The following is an 18854-nucleotide window of genomic DNA, read 5'->3' as shown; positions in this document are numbered from 1 at the left end:
TTAACCTCGGGTTTATTTTCAGTTATTGTTGTTATTCTTGCAATTAATATTTACGAATTGGGAGGAAAGCAATGGCAAACCTAGACAGCATCTTAAAAAGCAGAGACGTCACCTTGCCAGCAAAAGTCTGTATAGTTCAAGCTATGGTTTTCCCAGTAGTGATGTATGGAAGTGAGAGCTGGACCATAAAGAAGGCTGATCGCCGAAGAATGGATGCTTTTGAATTCTGGTGCTGGAGGAGACTCTTGAGAGTCCCATGGACTGCAAGAAGATCCAACTTCTCCATTCTGAAGGAAATCAGCCCTGAGTGCTCACTGGAAGGGCAGATCCTGAAGCTGAGGCTCCAATACTTTGGCCACCTCATGAGAAGAGAAGACTCCCTGGAAAAGACCCTGATGGCACAAGGAAAAGAGGACGAGATGGTTGGACAGTGTTCTCGAAGCTACGAACATGAGTTTGACCAAACTGGGGGAGGCAATGGAAGACAGGAGTGCCTGGCGTGCTCTGGTCCAGGGGGTCATGAAGAGTCGGACACAACTAAATGACTAAACAACAACAATTTATGAATTGTATAAAAACACACTGAACACATTTATTAAATTTGTAAAAATAAAGAAACTGTTACTATCAATATTAGGGTTGTGCAGAGTTGTTAAGGCAGCAGAGAGCATTGTTGGCTGCCCACTTTCCACCTTAGAGCAGATTTATGCCACAAGGTGCCATAGGAAGGCACTGGACATAGTAAAAGATCCATCGCATCCTGGTCACTGTCTCTTCGAGCTCCTGCCGTCGGGACGGAGATACAGGACGATGAAGACAAGAACGAGCCGTCTTAAGAACAGCTTCTTCTCCAGAGCGATCTCAGCCCTGAATGGGAAGCCTGGACTTTGAAAGTCATCTAATCTTCCTTGCTGTACTATACTGTATTGTTTTAATTAGTGTTTTTATGGAGCAGTCAAGTAATTTCGTTGTCCCTGAGAGGGGGCAATGACAATAAAGATATTATTATTATTATTATTATTATTATTATTATTATTATTATTATTATTAAATGTATACAGCACTCTTCATTCCAATAGCACAGGGCTGTTTACTGTATAAAAGCACAGTAAAACACAAAGCGTAGCAACCGCAGCAACCATCCCAGAGACCTCTCTCGTTTTGTAGCCTTCATATTTGTTTGTTTGTATGTTTCATAAGAGCTATAGGTTGCTTTGTTGTTAAAAACAAAAACGAAACACCCAACAACACCTCAAAGCGGTTTACAAAAAGATAAAACAGAAAAACTGGGGAAAACACACAGCTCTACTTTAAAACATGCAAAAGTTCAAGTATTAAAACAGATTAAAATTAACTTGACTTTCTAAGTATCTGGGCAGGGTTGTCTAAGCAATGATGTTTTTAGCAGGTGCCAGAAAGGGAGCAGGGAAGGCGCCTTCTTAATCTCAAGAGGCAGGGAGTTCCAAAGTACAGACGCTGCTGCACCAAACAATAGGCTTATAACAAAAGGGAAACAGGTATTCTGTGGCACCTGCAAAAGTGCCGGTTTCACCAACCGAAACAGTCAATTGGGAACATGCAAGGCAAGGAGAACTCATCCACACTGCCTAGTTTTTTGGGTTTTTATAATAAGAAAGAAATCTGTCCCTAATAATTGAATTTGGAAGGCTGCGCTGCATTCTGTATACAGTGCTCAGTTCTAGCCACCCAGGCACAAAAAGGTATTGTGGAGGTATAAAAATTTGGAAAAGTGACCCCAAAATATTCAGTAGGCTCATGTGTGGGCTCCCCAAACTGTGGTCTGTGAGCTTCATTCCAGGGGGTCTGTGGTGTGTCTGGTTTTGTGTTGAAGGACGGAGGTGGCGCATTCATCACGTTAAATAATTCTCAGTGCGTTTTTTGTTACTGTGTTTTCATTGCTTCTTTTATTTCCTATATTGCATTTTATTGCATCACAATTTGAGTGCTGTGTAATACAAATTGAATAAAATGCAATGTGTAAGATATAAAAGAAGCAACAAAATTACTCCCAGCAGTAACATAGTGCATTAGAATTGCTACAGCAGACCGAAAAGATGTCTGCTGAGACCTTCAGCAATTTTCAAGTGGGCTGTAGAGAGAAAAAAAGTTTGAGAACCGCTGCTCTGAAGCATCTTCCATAAAAGGAAAGCACAGTGTGTTTGGGACCTCCTAGGGAGGTCCTCAATTTTTAAAAAGGCGGTTGATGGAGGTGTATCAATTTATGCATGGAGTAGGGAGAGAAAAATGTAGAAAATTCAGTGCAGGCAAAGAAATAAGCAAGCTTTTTCTCTTGGCATAGCTAAGTTTTAGTGTGTTTCTGCATGTTGTGTCTACACATTGCTTGGTTAATTTATAGAATGTCCTCTCACAAGATGTGCTCATAAGTGCCAGCCTAGATTTGACAAATTTGTGGGGGAATCAGTCTGCTAATGGCTATTGGTTGTGATAGCTATACCTCTATATTCAAGCAGGATGCCAGTGGTGGATGGTTCCTGACTTTGTGTTCTGCATATCTATAGAAGAATCTGACTGGCCAGAAACAGGATGGTGGACTTGTCCAGTAGGGCTTTTACTTTTACACATGCACACACACTTCATATAACAACAACAACAACAACAACAACAACAACAACAACAACAACAACAACAACAACAACAACAATTTATTTGTACCCCGCCCATCTGGCTGGGCCTCCCCAGCTACTCCGGGCAGCTTCCAACAAAGATTAAAAATACATGAAAATATCACACATTAAAAACTTCCCTGAGCAGGGTTGCCTTCAGATGTCTTCTGAATGTCAGGTAGTTGTTTATCTCTTTGACATCTCATGGAAGGGTGTTCCACAGGGAGGGTGTCACTACCGAGAAGGCCCTCTGCCTGGTTCCCTGTAGCTTTGCTTCTCGCAATGAGGGATCTGCCAGAAGGCTCTTGGAGCTGGATCTCAGTGTCCGGGCAGAACGATGGGGGTGGAGATGCTCCTTCAGGTATACTGGACCAAGGCTGTTTAGGGCTTTCAAGGTCAGCACCAACACTTTTAATTGTGCTCGGAAACATACTGGGAGCCAGTGTAGGTCTCTCAGGACTGGTGTTATGTGGTCTCGGCAGCCGCTCCCAGTCACCAGTCTAGCTGCCGCATTCTGGATTAGTTGAAGTTCCTGGGTCACCTTCAAAGGTAGCCCCACGTAGAGCGCATTGCAGTAGTCCAAGCGGGAGATAACCAGAGCATGCACCACTCTGCGGGCAGGGAGTGTCTCAGCCTGTGTACCAGGTGGAGCTGGTAGACAGCTGCCCTGGATACAGAATTGACTGTATGCAAAGTGTCACTACTCCATGAAAACTTATGCCGCAATAAATCCGCTGGCCTTTAAGCTGCTACAATGCATTAATCGCCATTTTTCAGCCGATCAGTGTGGGACTGAATTGTAGGTGTCCTGAGCAAATTTGGTCCAAAATTTGTACCTGGAACTGCAAGCTGCAGATGGGTTAGGGCAGTGGTTTTTCCACCAAGAACTGCTCTCCTCTGCCACTTGACACACAGACACACACAGGGCTGTGCTTGTGTCTGATCAGCTCTGCTGGAGCCTGAGAAAGACCGAGACAGAGATAGGAGGAGCTGGAGAAAAAGGACACTTCTTGGTCATCCAGGACCTACTTTCTCCCTTTTGGTTCTACTTCTGCCATTACTGTCTCAACCAAGGGCCTTTGATTGCTCCACCCGGCTTGGAAGTCTCCAGCTGAACCACTCCCAACACAGGATGAATCAAATGACAGCAATGAGGATGTGAAACAGAGAAGAAAACCGTGGCCAAGACAACCAGCTCACTTCTCCCCTCCAGGGCCAGCTGCAGATTAGTGGCTGGACTGGCTGGGACCGACGGCTGTTGTTTTCCAAAAGATCTGCAGAGCTCCAGGTTGGCAAAAGCTGCTTTGGGATGTTATTGTTGTTTAGTTGTTTAGTCGTGTCTGACACTTTGTGACCCCCTGGACCAGAACACGCCAGGCACTCCTGTCTTCCACTGCCTCCTGCAGTTTGGTCAAACTCATGTTGGTAGCTTCGAGAACACTGTCCAACCATCTCATCCTCTGTCGTCCCCTTCTCCTTGTGCCCTCCATCTTTCCCAACATCAAGGTCTTTTCTAGGGAGTTGAAATATACTCAGAGTCGCAAAGTGATTTCATGCTCTTTATTCAGCTCGTAGTGGTGAGGAGGAATGAATGAAAGTCCCCTCAAAGTATCTGCTTTATATACATTATTTACACAGTGGGCTGCACATGATTGGCTAATTCCGGAATTCTACTGTAAGCCAATCAGGTTGTGGATTCACTTCTATCTGAAGCATGATTGGGTGGTTCCTGCCAACCAATCATACTGCTGCATTGTTCCAGGACCAATCAGACTGCTGCATTCTGAATCCTATTGTTCTAGGACCAATCAGACTGCTGCCTTTTGGATCCTATTGTTCTAGGACTAATCAGACTGCTGCAGTTTGGATCCTATTCAACTCAGTACATAACAGGAGTCTTCTCTTCTCATGAGGCGGCCGAAGTATTGGAGTCTCAGCTTCAGGATCTGTCCTTCCAGTGAGCACTCAGGGCTGATTTCCTTCAGAATGGATCGGTTTGATCTTCTTGCAGTCCATGGGACTCTCAAGAGTCTCCCCCAGCACCATAATTCAAAAGCATCCATTCTTCGGCGATCAGCCTTCTTTATGGTCCAGCTCTCACTTCCATACATCACTACTGGGAAAACCATAGCTTTAACTATACGGACCTTTGTTGGCAAGGTGATGTCTCTGCTTTTTAACATGCTGTCTAGATTTGTCATTGCTTTTCTCCCAAGAAGCAGGCGTCTTTTAATTTTGTGACTGCTGTCACCATCTGCAGTGATCATGGAGCCCAAGAAAGTAAAATCTCTCACTGCTTTGGGATGATCTTCTGATAATCCTCATAGCCTCCAGAGGGCAGCACAAACCCACAACATGGACCGGTCAGTCATGATGTCAAGAGAGACCATCCCAACCTCAAAGTGTGCATACCCTCCAACATTTCTCTGATGAAAATAGGGACGTCCCATTCCATAATGATAATTTTACTATTTATACCCCACACATCTTACTGGGTTGCCCCAGCCACTTTGGGCAGCTTCCAACATATATAAAAAAATATTAAACATTAAAAATACCCTTTGCTGTACAGGATTGCCTTCAGACAGGGGGTCGGATAACTCCATATCCTCCAACATTTCTCCAGTGGAAATAGGGACGTCTTAAGGAAAAGTGGGACATTCTGGGATCTAATCAGAAACCAGGATGGCTTCTCTAAATCAGGGATGTCCCTGGAAAATAGGGGCACTCAGGGGGTCTGTGTGTGTTTGTGTGCTGTGGAGTTAGATTAACTGCCTTTTTCTTTCCTATTGGTGGCATTTTAATTTTGGGGCGGGGTGCTGTTTTGTCAACCTTTTGGAAACAACTGAGAGTGAAATAAAAAAAAAGTTGGGAGTTCCTGCCAAGCCCTGAAGATCAGCAAATGCTAACATAACAGAAGTGAGTTTGCCCAGTGACATAGTCAAAGTATTTAGAACTTTATTTCCTCCTATTCTGAAGGCTTGGTGTTGATTATAAAGTAACAACAAAACTCAAGCCAAAAAAAATGAATACAAGAAAGCAATGCTATAAAACTAATTCCTTTTTTCAGATTAGAGTCTATAATTGCACAATAATATAGAAGTGTGTGTGGAGAAACAGCTGCAGAACAAGTTCCCAACATTATTGGACACAGCTACTAAAATTCTCTTTGCTCACAAAGAGCGATAGCCTCCACACATCCAGACTATCACATTCTCTTCCCTAACCTCAGATTGCAAGGGGGGAAAGACAGAGATTTCAGTGTCAAGCTATTATTATTATTATTATTATTATTATTATTATTATTATTATTATTATTATTCCACCCACCTGACTGGGTTGCTCCAGCCACTCTAGGAGGCTTCCAGCAAATTATAAAACCCCAGTAAAACACCACACACTAAAAACATCCTGATACAGGGCTGCCTTCAGATTTGTTCTAAAAGTCAGAAGGATGTTTATTTCCTTGGCATCTGTAACTGAAATATGTATCTGGGTTCACTGAAAAGAACAACCTCAGGAATGAGCGACGCCACAACCATCAGCCCATTTCACAGATTCTTCCTTTGGCTGAACGGCGCACGAGTGGAATGCCTCATTGCTGCTGGAACAATTAAACCCCTTGGGTGCTGTACCTCGTGAGAAGCTATTTGTGTGACGCTTCCCATAGTTTAACCCCTCTCAAGCACATCATTGCCTTCCCTCCGCTACAAAACGAGACCAGGAGTCGTGGCCATGTGGCCGAAATATGCCAGGCTATGCAGAAAGCCGTTTCACACAAGCAGATTCCCACAATACGTGAATCTTTCCAGCTGCCTCTCTCAGGGACCTTCTCCTCTCTAGATCCACCTGGGTGCCATTTGCGGCACAACCAAGTGACCAGGTCCCCAGTGAAACTGCCTTGTAAATGAAATCAAATGTTCCACATAGCTGGAGGGCAGCCAAGGAGCTCTGGAATATTGGCTGCAATATGTATTTTCTTTCGGAATACTTCCCCCCCCTTCTGGGTTGCTGGCAAGCCAGTTGTGTTTGTGTGCACGCACGCAAACTGTGTCACCGTTTCCTATCCCTCTGTGCTCCTCGGCGTAATGTAATCTAGCCTCTCCTGTTACTCAGAAGTCTGTGGCTATCAGCGGATCGGGGCGGCATCTGCTTGCGGAGTTGACTCCTTTCCTTCAACTCTGCATGAACCCAACTTCAGAGGTGCAGAGGGCTTGTCGATTCACACCCCAGGCCATGTTTGCTTCCCTATCCTGAATGCCAACCTTCTATTAAGAGAGCCGGAGGCATCTTGGCATGCCAGATCCCTCCCCTGATCCCATCACTGGCTCCCAGATACGGTCTTGATGACCATTAACTCACAAAGCTCACAAAGGGGAGGAGGGATGCCTGCAAAAATCTTGTGGAGCAGGTGCTTTAATACGGTTGCTGGGAAATGACTTTTAAAAGGTAAAGGGACCCCTGACCATTAGGTCCAGTCGTGGCCGACTCTGGGGTTGCAGCGCTCATCTCGCTTCATTGGCCAAGGGAGCTGGCGTACAGCTTCCGGGTCATGTGGCCAGCAGGACTAAGCCGCTTCTGGCGAACCAGAGCAGCACACGGAAATGTCATTTACCTTCCCGCCAGAGTGGTACCTATTTATCTACTTGCACTTTGACGTGCTTTCGAACTGCTAGGTTGGCAGGAGCAGGGACCGAGCAACAGGAGCTCACCCCGTCGCGGGGATTCGAACCACCGACCTTCTGATCGGCAAGCCCTAGGCTCTGTGGTTTAACCCACAGTGCCATCCGCATCCCTCGGGAAATGACTTAGACACTACTTAATTGAACTTTGTTGTTCTGACTTGGTAGATGAAACTGGACCATCTTTGTTTTTTTAATCCTAACCATTTGGAAGGTGTAGCACCTCAGACAGCATGGGATGGAACAAATTGATCCCATGACTCCTAAATGACGTGTCCTCAAAAGCAAAGGCAGAGCAGGATGGAATTTATATATATATATAGAGAGAGAGAGGATGGAATTTATGATGGATAATACATAGCATCTCTAGATGGGTTTATATCAACGATTGTAATCTTGCTTAGCTGGATGTTTTTACAGTGCGTGCTTGTATTGTTCTTTTAAATGTCAGGTGTATGTAATCACTGACAGGTTGGAAACTGAGGTCTTGTTTTTGAAAAATCTCTCAATAAAATCAATTTTACAAACAAACAAAAAAAAGCTCTCAGTAGCTACTAGTCATAATGGCTAAGTCCTGCCTCCCCTGTTGGAGGCAGTGTGTCTCTGAAGACCAGTTGCTGGGAATTGCAAGTTGGGTGAGTGCTGTTGCAGTGCATAAACTATGGAACTCCCTGCCACTGGACACAGTGATGGCCACCAAGCTAGGTGGCTTTAAAAGAGGATGAGACAAATTCATGGAGGTGAGGGATGTTGAAGCATGCTAGCCATGATATCTATATTCTCCCTCTGCTGTTGGAGATACTATGCTTCTGAACGCCGTTTGCTAGAATCCACAAAAGCAAAGAGTGCTGTTGAACTCGGGTCTTGCTCATGGGCTTCGGAAGGGTTAATCTAGTTGTCCACTGTAAGAAGGGAATGCTGGACTAGATGGGCTTTTTGTCGAATCCAGCGGCTAGGCCCTTCTGCCTGCATTTGCTGAAATGGGCTATGAAATATACTCAGAGTTGAGTGTGAATTTCATGCTCTTTATTCAGCTCATAGTAGCAATGAATGAAACTTCCCCCAAAACGTCTAGCTATATATACATTATTTACACAACGGGCCCCGCGTGATTGGCTAATTCCAGGCTGCTCCTGTAGGCCAATCAGGTTGCGGATTCACCTCCTCCAGAAGCCTGATGGGCTGCTCCTGCAGGCCAATCAGGTTGCTGATTCACTTCCACCTGGAGCTGGATTGGGTGGCTCCTGCGGACCAATCTGACTGCTGCATTCTGGATCCTATTGATCTAGGATTCAGCTCAGTACATAACAGGCTGGCCTCTGGAAATTGGTGGTCCTACAATTTCAAAGCCATATTTACATTCATCGCCCCATAACTACAGAATACCAGAACAGGCCATAACGTTCCAACATCCTCTCCAAGTTCTCCAGTTTGGAAATGGACTGGTCCCCTCTCCATGCTCCTGGGACACGATGCTTTCCATTCCTTGCCTCTTCTTGACTTGTTCTCGTGACCCCATCAAAATTCTGAATGGACACAGAACCTGGGTGAGGGAGAGGGAGATTCTTCCAAAAAGCACCCTTAAAAAAAAGAAAAAAAGTCCAACGATCTATTTTAAGGCCCTAGAAGGGATGATTCATCATTTCACATTTCAGCCTAAGAGCAGAGATAAAAAGGCTCAAAGGACCGTTGGCTCTGTTTTGTTTATTGAGGTCTGGCCTTTTTCCTGGCTTTTTCCATTGGACAAAAACCGCCCATAAATTCTCTCGCACAAGTCCCACTGAAGTGGAAAGAAGTCACCTCGCACTGAGTCATAGCCTTGCTCCATCTTGCTCAGTAAAAAGCTGGACTTTGGTATTCCAAATCTCAGCGGTGCCCTGGAAGAGGTCAGAATCTGGCACCCCACCCAACTCTCGCCTTGCGTTCTGCTCAATCCACTACGTCACAGTTGCGACGCCCTGCAGCGCCCACTAGGCTTCCGCTGCCCTAAATCCGCCTCTGCTCGGTATTGTCCTCATTGATGGACCGCAACTCTGCCACATTTCGGACAGAAGCTAGCGGATGAAATTGCCAGGCTGAAGCTCGTGGAGGGACCTGGGTGTTGTGCTGTCATTCCCCAATTGTCTCTGATAGATAGATGATGATGAAGAAGAAGAGTTTGGATTTGATATCCCGCCTTTCACTCTCCTTAAGGAGTCTCAAAGCGGCTAACAATCTCCTTTTCCCTTCCTCCCCCACAACAAACACTCTGTGAGGTGAGTGAGGCTGAGAGACTTCAGAGAAGTGTGACTGGCCCAAGGTCACCCAGCAGCTGCAGGTGGAGGAGCGGAGACGCGAACCCGGTTCACCAGATTACAAGTCCACTGCTCTTAACCACTACACCACACTGGCTCTTTATTGGCATTAGCCAACGGCCATGGCAACATAAAACAAGCAATATATACAAATAAAAAGACAGCAATGGGTAAAAAGGCCAATCAAATGACCAAGCCAATTGTCTCTGTTTTTTTGTTTTCTTTTTCTTTTCTGAAGGAGCGTCTCCACCTCCATCGTTCTGCCTGGACACTGAGGTCCAGCTTCAAGGGCCTTCTGGCGGTTCCCTCGCTGCGAGAAGCCAAGTTACAGGGAACCAGGCAGAGGGCCTTCTCAGTAGTGGCACCCGCCCTGTGGAACGCCCTCCCACCAGATGACAAAGAGAAAAACAACTATCTGACTTTTAGAACAAAAAAATTTTTTTCCTTCCAGTAGCACCTTAAAGACCAACTAAGTTAGTTCTTGGTATGAGCTTTCGTGTGCATGCACACTTCTTCAGATACACAGTGTGTATCTGTGTATCTGAAGAAGTGTGCATGCACACGAAAGCTCATACCAAGAACTAACTTAGTTGGTCTTTAAGGTGCTACTGGAAGGAAAAAATTTTTTTTGTTTTGACTATGGCAGACCATCACGGCTACCTATCTGTGACTTTTAGAAGATATCTGAAGGCAGCCCTGTTCAGGGAAGCTTTTAATGTTTAACAGACTACTGTATTTTAATACTTTGATGAAAGCTGCCCAGAGTGGCTGGGGAAACCCAGCCAGATGGGTGGGGTATAAATAATAAATTGTTGTTGTTGTTTTTACTATTATTTTCCATGGATGTCTGAGGTTGCTGAGGTTGCCTCAAGTCCCCCCTTGAATAACAATAACAATAATTTTATTATTTATACCCCACGACTCTGGGCAGCTTCCAACATAATATAAAAACATAATAAAATGTCAAACATTAAAAACTTCCCTGAACAGGGCTGCCTTCAGATGTCTTCTAAGAGTTGTGTAGTTCTTTATCTCCTTGACATTGGATGAGAGGCAAAGCTGCGTTCTGGATTAGTTGTAGTTTCAGAATCACCTTCAAAGGTAGCCCCGTGTAAAGCGCATTACAGTAGTCCAAGTGGGAGATAACCAGTTTTACCTCATTCGCGACCAGGGAGTCCCCCATCCCACCTTGTCCACCTCAAACAGTACTTTTGCCTTGTTGACAGCAGCGAAGAGAACTTCAGCTCTTAAGCAAACCAGCAGAATTTCTAAATAAACGACTTTCTAGCTTTATGGTGCCTGATTGGTTCAAATTTGGGAAAGGAGTACGACAAGGCTGTATATTGTCTCCCTGCTTATTTAACTTATATGCAGAATTCATCATGTGAAAGGCTGGGCTGGATGAATCCCTAGCCGGAATTAAGATTGCCGGAAGAAATATCAACAACCTCAGATATGCAGATGACAAAACCTTGATGGCAGAAAGTGAGGAGGAATTAAAGAACCTTTTAATGAGGGTGAAAGAGGAGAGCGCAAAATATGGTCTGAAGCTCAACATCAAAAAAACGAAGATAATGGCCACTGGGCCCATCACCTCCTGGCAAATAGAAGGGGAAGAAATGGAGGCAGTGAGAGATTTTACTTTCTTGGGCTCCATGATCACTGCAGATGGTGACAGCAGCCATGAAATTAAAAGACGCCTGCTCCTTGGGAGAAAGGCGATGGCAAACCTAGACAACATCTTAAAAAGCAGAGACATCACCTTGCCAACAAAGGTCCGTATTGTAAAAGCCATGGTTTTCCCAGTAGTGATGTATGAAAGCGAGAGCTGGACCATAAAGAAGGCTGATTGCCAAAGAATGGATGCTTTTGAATTCTGGTGCTGGAGGAGACTCTTGAGAGTCCCATGGACTGCAAGAAGATCAAACCTCTCCATTCTGAAGGAAATGAGTGCTCACTAGAAGGACAGATCCTGAAGCTGAGGCTCTAATACTTTGGCCACATCATGAGAAGAGAAGACTCTCTGGAAAAGACCCTGATGTTGGGAAAGATGGAGGGCACAAGGAGAAGAAAAATAGCACTGGCTGGAAGGCACCAGGTTTGCAAACGCTGCTCTAAGTCAATAGGCTCTTGCGTCCTGTTATGTACTGAGTTGAATAGGATCCAAAAGGCAGCAGTCTGATTGGTCCTAGAACAATAGGATTCAGAATGCAGCAGTCTGATTGGTCCTAGAACAATAGGGTCCAGAATGCAGCAGTCTGATTGGTCCTAGAACAATGCAGCTGTATGATTGGTCCGCAGGAGCCACCCAATCCATCTCCAGGTGGAAGTGAATCCGCAACCTGACTGGCCTACAGGAGTATCCCAGAATTAGCCAATCACGTGCGGCCCATTGTGTAAATAATGTATATAAAGCAGATATTTTAGGGGAACTTTCATTCCTCACTACTATGAGCTGAATAAAGAGCATGAAATCCACACTCGACTCTGAGTATATTTCACATCCATAAAGGATGGAACCGTCTGAAAAGAGGCAAGCTTGCTGCAAGGTATGCAACCCGGCTGCAGAGAGAAGAGGAGCTCTGTGGGAGTCTCAGGCTGGCGCTAACTTGCTTTGCTCTGCAGTCTCCCTGTCAAAGCTCCCAGCTGGGCTTCTCTCTCTCTGTGGTTGAAGCTGCTGCCCTCAATAGCCAGGCAAGATGGGAATCGATATTACAACAGGCCGAGCGCTGTGACCAGAGGGGAAGAGGCTTGAAGCGGTGCCAACCCCAACGAAATGGTGCGTTGGGCCACTTGCCAGCAATTGCCGGGCGCTTTGTTTTAGCTGCTTCGACACGTCCCTGCTTTATCCCCAATAAGCAGACGCGATAAAATCAAAACAGCCCTGGCCGCAAATCTGCCGGGAAGGTCTCTTGCACAAGGGAAACCGAGATGGTGCGATAGCCATCTTCAAATATCCAAAGGGCCTTCACGTGGAAGAGGGAGCAAGTTCTGAGTACGGGAGCTCGTTCAAGGTGCTGGGAACTGTAGCACCACTGGGTGCTGTAACATGGTTCTCTTTGTGTGTGGGGGGGTGCTTTAAAGGTATGGGGTGCATGCAGACAGCCTGGTTTGTACTTGCACTGAAGAAATGAACCTATGCTGCCAATTATCGTAATAGACCAGTATAAAGTAAGCAGCACATAAGCAGCATACAAAACACTACCAAACCATTCTACGTTCTAAATCTTATATTAATAATCCAAAAATTGAGAGAGCAATGTGCAAGATCTACTGCAGAAGCCACAAACAAAATGGAAGATTCAGTCTTTAAAGTTCCTTTAGCCAGGCTCCTGTAGATATCACCGATGTCACCTACACTTCGTTTGATCAAACCTATCTTCGTTGATACCTAACCCTTGAGCGTAACATCGCTGACACTTCATTTGATCAAACTTAGCTTTGTTGATATCTACAGGAGCCTGGCTAAAGGAACTTTAAAGACTGAATCTTCCTTTTGGACACAATTTGAATGTGTTTTCTATTTGTGCCTTCTGTAGTAGATCTTGTACATTGCTTTCTCAATTTTTGGATTATTAATATAAGATTTAGAACGTAGAATGGTTTGGTAGTGTTTTGTGTGCCACTTAAAGGTAAAGGTAAAGGGACTCCTGACCATCAGGTCCAGTCGTGGCCGACTCTGGGGTTGTGGCGCTCATCTCCCTTTACTGGCTGAGGGAGCCGGCGTACAGCTTCCATGTCATGTGACCAGCATGACTGAGCCGCTTCTGGCAAACCAGAGCAGCGCACGGAAACACCCTTTACCTTCCCGCCAGAGCGGTACCTCTTTATCTACTTGCACTTTGACGTGCTTTCGAACTGCTAGGTTGGCGGGAGCAGGGACCGAGCAACGGGAGCTCACCCCGTCGCAGGGATTTGAACCGCCAACCTTCTGATCGGCAAGTCCTAGGCTCTGTGGTTTAACCCACAGTGCCACCCACATCCAGTGTGCCGCTTATGTGCTGCTTATTTTATACCGGTTTGTACATGCAAGCACGCACACTTGGGGTCAGACCTGTTGCTGGCTTGCGGCCCCCAGCAGCTTGGCCAAGGTGGCTGGCGGACCTCAGGACAAAAAAGGTTAGCCACCCCAGTCACATCCGCTTCACCTCCCCCCCAACCCGCCCTGCCGCTATCTCCCCCCTGACTTGCTCCCTTTGGGCCCTGCATTTTTCTGGGCTAGACCTCACTCTTTCCACTCTGCCTAACTCCTCTTGCCAATTTTCCATCAAGGCAGCCGTGTTCCTTTCCTCTCCTCCCGGTCCACCACCCCCTCCTTCTCACCTCCCACAGCCGGATGAGAACATGGATATTTTCCTTTTTGTGGTGGGGGGGGGGAGGGGAGTGGGGTTGGGGGGAAGCAAGCAGCCCAGGCATCTCTTGGAGGAGAGGCCCTTCCGTGCCTGGGGTGCATGAAACCATCTGTTGCATTGCAAGGCTGGGGGTGGCGACGTTTGGTTGGAGAGAAGCACTGAGGCTGTAGTTCCTCTCCAACAATAACAAGACGCCTGACGGTTTGCAGAAACCCTGCTCCAGCGGGCGACAGAGCTAGCCTGGGGTTGTCCCAGGAATGGAACCACAGACCCATAGAGCTCAAAGGGACCCCTGCAAACCATCTAGTCCAACCCCCCAAAATGCAGGAATATGCAACGATTCCATTGGGGAATCGAACCTGCAACCTTGGCTTTATCAGCACCACCAGCTGATCTATCCACACATGCCAGGCCAAAAAGAAGCCTCTGTTTGCGCCAGAAATCACAGAACAATAGAATCCTAGCATTGGGTGGGACCCTCCAAAGGTCATCCAGTCCACCCCCTGCAATGCAGGAAATCTCATTTAAAGCATTCCTTTAAATGAGCCTCTGCTGTATACAGCCTCTGCTGTAAAACCTCTGAGGAAGGAAGGCTACCCAAGTTGGTGGCTGTCACTGCCTCCTGCATCAGTGAGTTCCATAGTTTTAATTATCTGCTGCTGAACCCACACTCCGTGCCCATGCTAGAATTTGCAGCCAAATTCCAGGCCAAAACTTCTTAATAGTTGATTCTTATCTCTGGAGATTTGAGCCCATCACCTGCCACCTGGAGAGGGCCAGGCAAACCTGGGGACTTCAGGTCACACCTGGAGGTCTGGCAACCTCACTGCAGCCGGGGCACCACCACAGCCCACCAGGGGTTAGGAATAATAATAATAATAATAATAATAATAATAATAATAATAATAATAAATTATTTATACCCCGCCCATCTGGCTGGGTTTCCCCAGCCACTCTGGGCAGCTTCCAGCACAATATTAAAATACAGTGGTACCTCGGGTTAAGTACTTAATTTGTTCCGGAGGTCTGTTCTTAACCTGAAACTGTTCTTAACCTGAAGCACCACTTTAGCTAATGGGGCCTCCTGCTGCTGCCGCGCCGCCGGAGCCCGATTTCTGTTCTCATCCTGAAGCAAAGTTCTTAATCCGAGGTACTATTTCTGGGTTAGCGGAGTCTGTAACCTGAAGCCTATGTAACCTGAAGCCTATGTAACCCGAGGTACCACTGTACAGTAATGCATCAAACATTAAAAGCTTCCCTAAACAGTGCTGCCTTCAGATGTTTTCTAAAAGTCTGGTAGTTGTTGTTCTCTTTGTCATCTGGTGGGAGGGCATTCCACAGGGCGGGTGCCACTACCGAGAAGGCCCTCTGCCTAGCTCCCTGTAACTTGGCTTCTCGCAGTGAGGGAACCACCAGAAGGTCCTCGGCACTGGACCTCAGTGTCTGGGCAGAACGATGGGTGTGGAGACGCTCCTTCAGGTCTACTGGACCGAGGCCATTTAGGGCTTTAAAGGTCAGCACCAACACTTTGAATTGTGCTCGGAAACATACTGGGAGCCAATGTCTGTCTTTCAAGACCGGTGTTATGTGGTCTCGGCAGCCACTCCCAGTCACCAGTCTAGCTGCCTAATTCTGGATTAGTTGTAGTTTCCAGGTGACCTTCAAAGGTAGCCCCACATTGAGCGCATTGCAGCAGTCCAAGCGAGAGATAACTAGAGCATGCACCACTGTGGCGAGACAGTCTGCAGGCAGGGAGGGTCTCATCTTGTGTACCAGATGGAGCTGGTAAACAGCTGCCCTGGACACAGAACTGACCTGCGCCTCCATGGACAGCTGTGAGTCCAAAATGACTCCCAGGCTGCGCACCTGGTCCTTCAGGGGCACAGTTACCCCATTCAGGACCAGGGAGTCCTCCACACCTGCCTGCCTCCTGTCCCCTCAAAACAGCACTTCTGTCTTGTCAGGATTCAACCTCAATCTGTTCTCTGCTGGGCCTGGACACCACAAACTGGTCCAGGCATGGCAAGGATGATCAGCTGCTTGTTTTGGTGAGAGCACAGTTGCCGTTCTCCTCCTGACAAGATTAATGTCTGCGGAGTGCCTCCTCTGCTCTGCTTGCCTCCTTAAACAAAGCCTGGCTGCTCCCACCAGCGATGGAAACTTCTGACCTGACCCTGAGAAGGAGCCGATCCCCTGAGCTGAAATCAGCCCTGCTGGCTCCGGGCCCCGGTTTTCCGATTAAGCCACCCGTAATTCTCCTTGCGAAGGCAGCACATATTCCCCCCTTAACCCTCCCAAGAGGGAGAAGCTCCACCAGTTTTGCGACCACCAGTTTTGCTTTCGTTTGGAGGAGTAAAACCAGGAGGCACGGCCGTAGTTGCTTTATTTACAAATGTACAAGCAGTGCCTACTGGAAAAAAGCAGACACTTATTAAACCTTTTCGGTTTTTTTTTAAAAAGGCAGTAGATTCCCAGAAAACCATTTGAACAGTTCTAAACACACACAAACATACCCTCTCCCGGAATTTTGCACCACCAGTTCTGAACACAAGAAGAGACCCTCCAATTGTCCCCACTTTCCGGGGAAAGTCTTGGATTTAAAAAAGCCGCCCCGGTTTTGGATTTGATCCTGAAATGTCCTGCTTTTCCTTAGGACGTCCCTGTTTTCAGCAGAGAAATGTTGGAGGGTATGGAGTTGTGCGACCCACCCGCGAGCCAAGGAGATAAGTCATTATACACTATTTTGGAAGACAACTGAAGGCAGCCCCATATAGGAGAGGGTTTGGAAGCCACCCAGAGTGGCTGGGGAACCCAGTCAAATGGACAGGCTATAAATAATAAAATTATTATTATTATTATTATTATTATTAGAATCATACCTTGGGTTGAAGTAGCTTCAGGTTAAGCATTTTTGGGTTGCGCTCCGCGGTGACCCAGAAATAACAGAACATGTTACTTCCGGGTTTCGCCGCTCGCGCATGAGCAGACACGTAAAATGACGTCATGCGCATGCGTAGAAGCGGTGAATTGTGACCCGCACACGCGCAGACGTGGGTTGCATTCTTCTCTGGATGCGAATGCGGCTCCGGAACGGATCCCGTTCGCATCCAGAGGTACCACTGTATTATTATTATTGAATAGGACCTCCCTATTTTCATTGGAGAAATGTTGGAGGGTATGCAAGAACCCTGTGGATCAGGCCAGTGGACCATCTAGTCCAGCATTCTGTTCTCACAGTGGCCAACCAGATACCCCCACCTGCAAACAAGATCTGAGCACAACAGAAGTTGCCTCACCTGTGGTCTCTAGAAATTGGTATACAAAGGCACAGTGGCTCCGACGATGGAAGCAGAGCACAGCCACTGTGGGTAGTAAAGGTAAAGGCAAAGTGACCCCTGACCATTAGGTCCAGTCGTGGCCGACTCTGGCATTTACCTTCCTACCGGAGTGGTACCTATTTATCTACTTGCACTTTGACGTGCTTTCGAACTGCTACGTTGGCAGGAGCAGGGACTGAGCAACGGGAGCTCACCCTGTCGCGGGGATTCGAACCGCCGACCTTCTGATTGGCAAGTCCTAGGCTTTGTGGTTTAACCCGCAGCGCCACCCGTGTCCAATCAGATAGACGCTGTCAAAAGAAAGGCGTACTCCATGTCTGTACGAGAGGGAACCCCAGCCTGGCATCATAGTCGTATTTCAGAAACAGGGCAGGTGAAAGGATCGAGCAGGATAACGGCCTATTCTGGGATGCTTCCAAAGCAAAATCATGGGCCAGACGCAGGGGTAGGTAACCTAAGGCCCAGGGGCCGGATGCGGCCCAATCACCTTCTAAATCTGGTCTGCGGATGGTCTGGGAATCAGGGTGTTTTTACATGAGTAGAATGTGTGCTTTTATTTCAAATGCATCTCTGGGTTATTTGTGGGGCATAAGAATTCATTCATTCCCCCCCCAAATATAGTCCGGCCCCCCACAAGGTTTGAGGGACGGTGGACCGGCCCACTGCTGAAAAAGGTTGCTGACCCCTGGGCGAGAGCCTGCTATCTCCCCCAGAATCCGCACTATGGTCCCAGTTCAATGCGCTGCTTTCCAGTGCAGTCAGAGGTGCCGCTTCAAGTCCTTCCTCCATCCCCCAAAATGGTTCTGGCAGGACCCCGCACATCTCCTTCTGGTTCCCCCACAGTTTTTGGCTTCTCCCTATCGGAAGGCCGTGTCCCAAGAGACCCTAGCAAAGAAGAGAGTTTGCAAACGCCTATGGACATGTGGGAAGGGAGCCCGGGAAAACCCCTGGAAAAACCAGAGGCAAGAGCAGGAGGAGGAAGAGGAGGAAGAGGAGGAGGACAGTGGTGTCCGGTTCGCTCAGAGCACGGAGAGGTCATGGCAGGACTTGGAGCGGACTTTCAGCGCCACCTTCTTGTTGTTGCGCGCCACCAGCCGGTCGAGGAAGCGGCGCACCTTTTTGGTGAGGCTCTCCTTGCGCTTGTAGAGAGACATGCGCCTCTCGTTGGCCTCCTTGCTGTCACGGCGCAGGCGGATCTGCCGCACCACCCCCTCAAAGAGCTCGGACACGTTGTGCTGCAGGGCGGCGGACGTCTCGATGAACTTGCAGTCGAAGACCACAGCGCAGGCGCGGCCCTCTGCCGAGAGAAAAGAAGAAGAAGAAGAAGAAGAGTTTGGATTTGATATCCCGCTTTATCACTACCCGAAGGAGTCTCAAAGCGGCTAACATTCTCCTTTCCCTTCCTCCCCCACAACAAACACTCTGTGAGGTGAGGGGGGCTGAGAGACCCCAGAGAAGTGTGACTAGCCCAAGGTCACCCAGCAGCTGCATGTGGAGGAGCGGAGACACGAACCCGGTTCACCAGATTACGAGTCTACCACTC

The 18854-nt window shown here is 47.3% G+C and overlaps 1 protein-coding gene across 3 annotated transcripts in view; it reads right to left on the bottom strand.

Moving 5' to 3' along the window:
- Positions 1–7980: 7980 nt before the first annotated feature.
- Positions 7981–18854, bottom strand: part of REM1 (RRAD and GEM like GTPase 1) — a 28639-nt gene continuing 17765 nt past the window's right edge. For 2 of the 3 annotated variants that reach the window (XM_083619104.1, XM_083619103.1), the window contains exon 5: positions 17467–18608. In XM_083619104.1, the coding sequence (XP_083475230.1) occupies positions 18372–18608 (237 nt within the window). In that variant the 3' untranslated portion in view covers positions 17467–18371. Of the gene's footprint in view, positions 8871–17466; positions 18609–18854 lie in introns of those variants that run through there. The other variant, XM_083619105.1, reaches the window with a different exon arrangement.

Source organism: Podarcis filfolensis (genome assembly GCF_964270895.1).
Source record: "Podarcis filfolensis genome assembly, chromosome: 6".
Taxonomy (NCBI): Eukaryota; Metazoa; Chordata; class Lepidosauria; order Squamata; family Lacertidae; genus Podarcis; species Podarcis filfolensis.
This window is presented reverse-complemented; position numbering and strand designations above follow the sequence as displayed.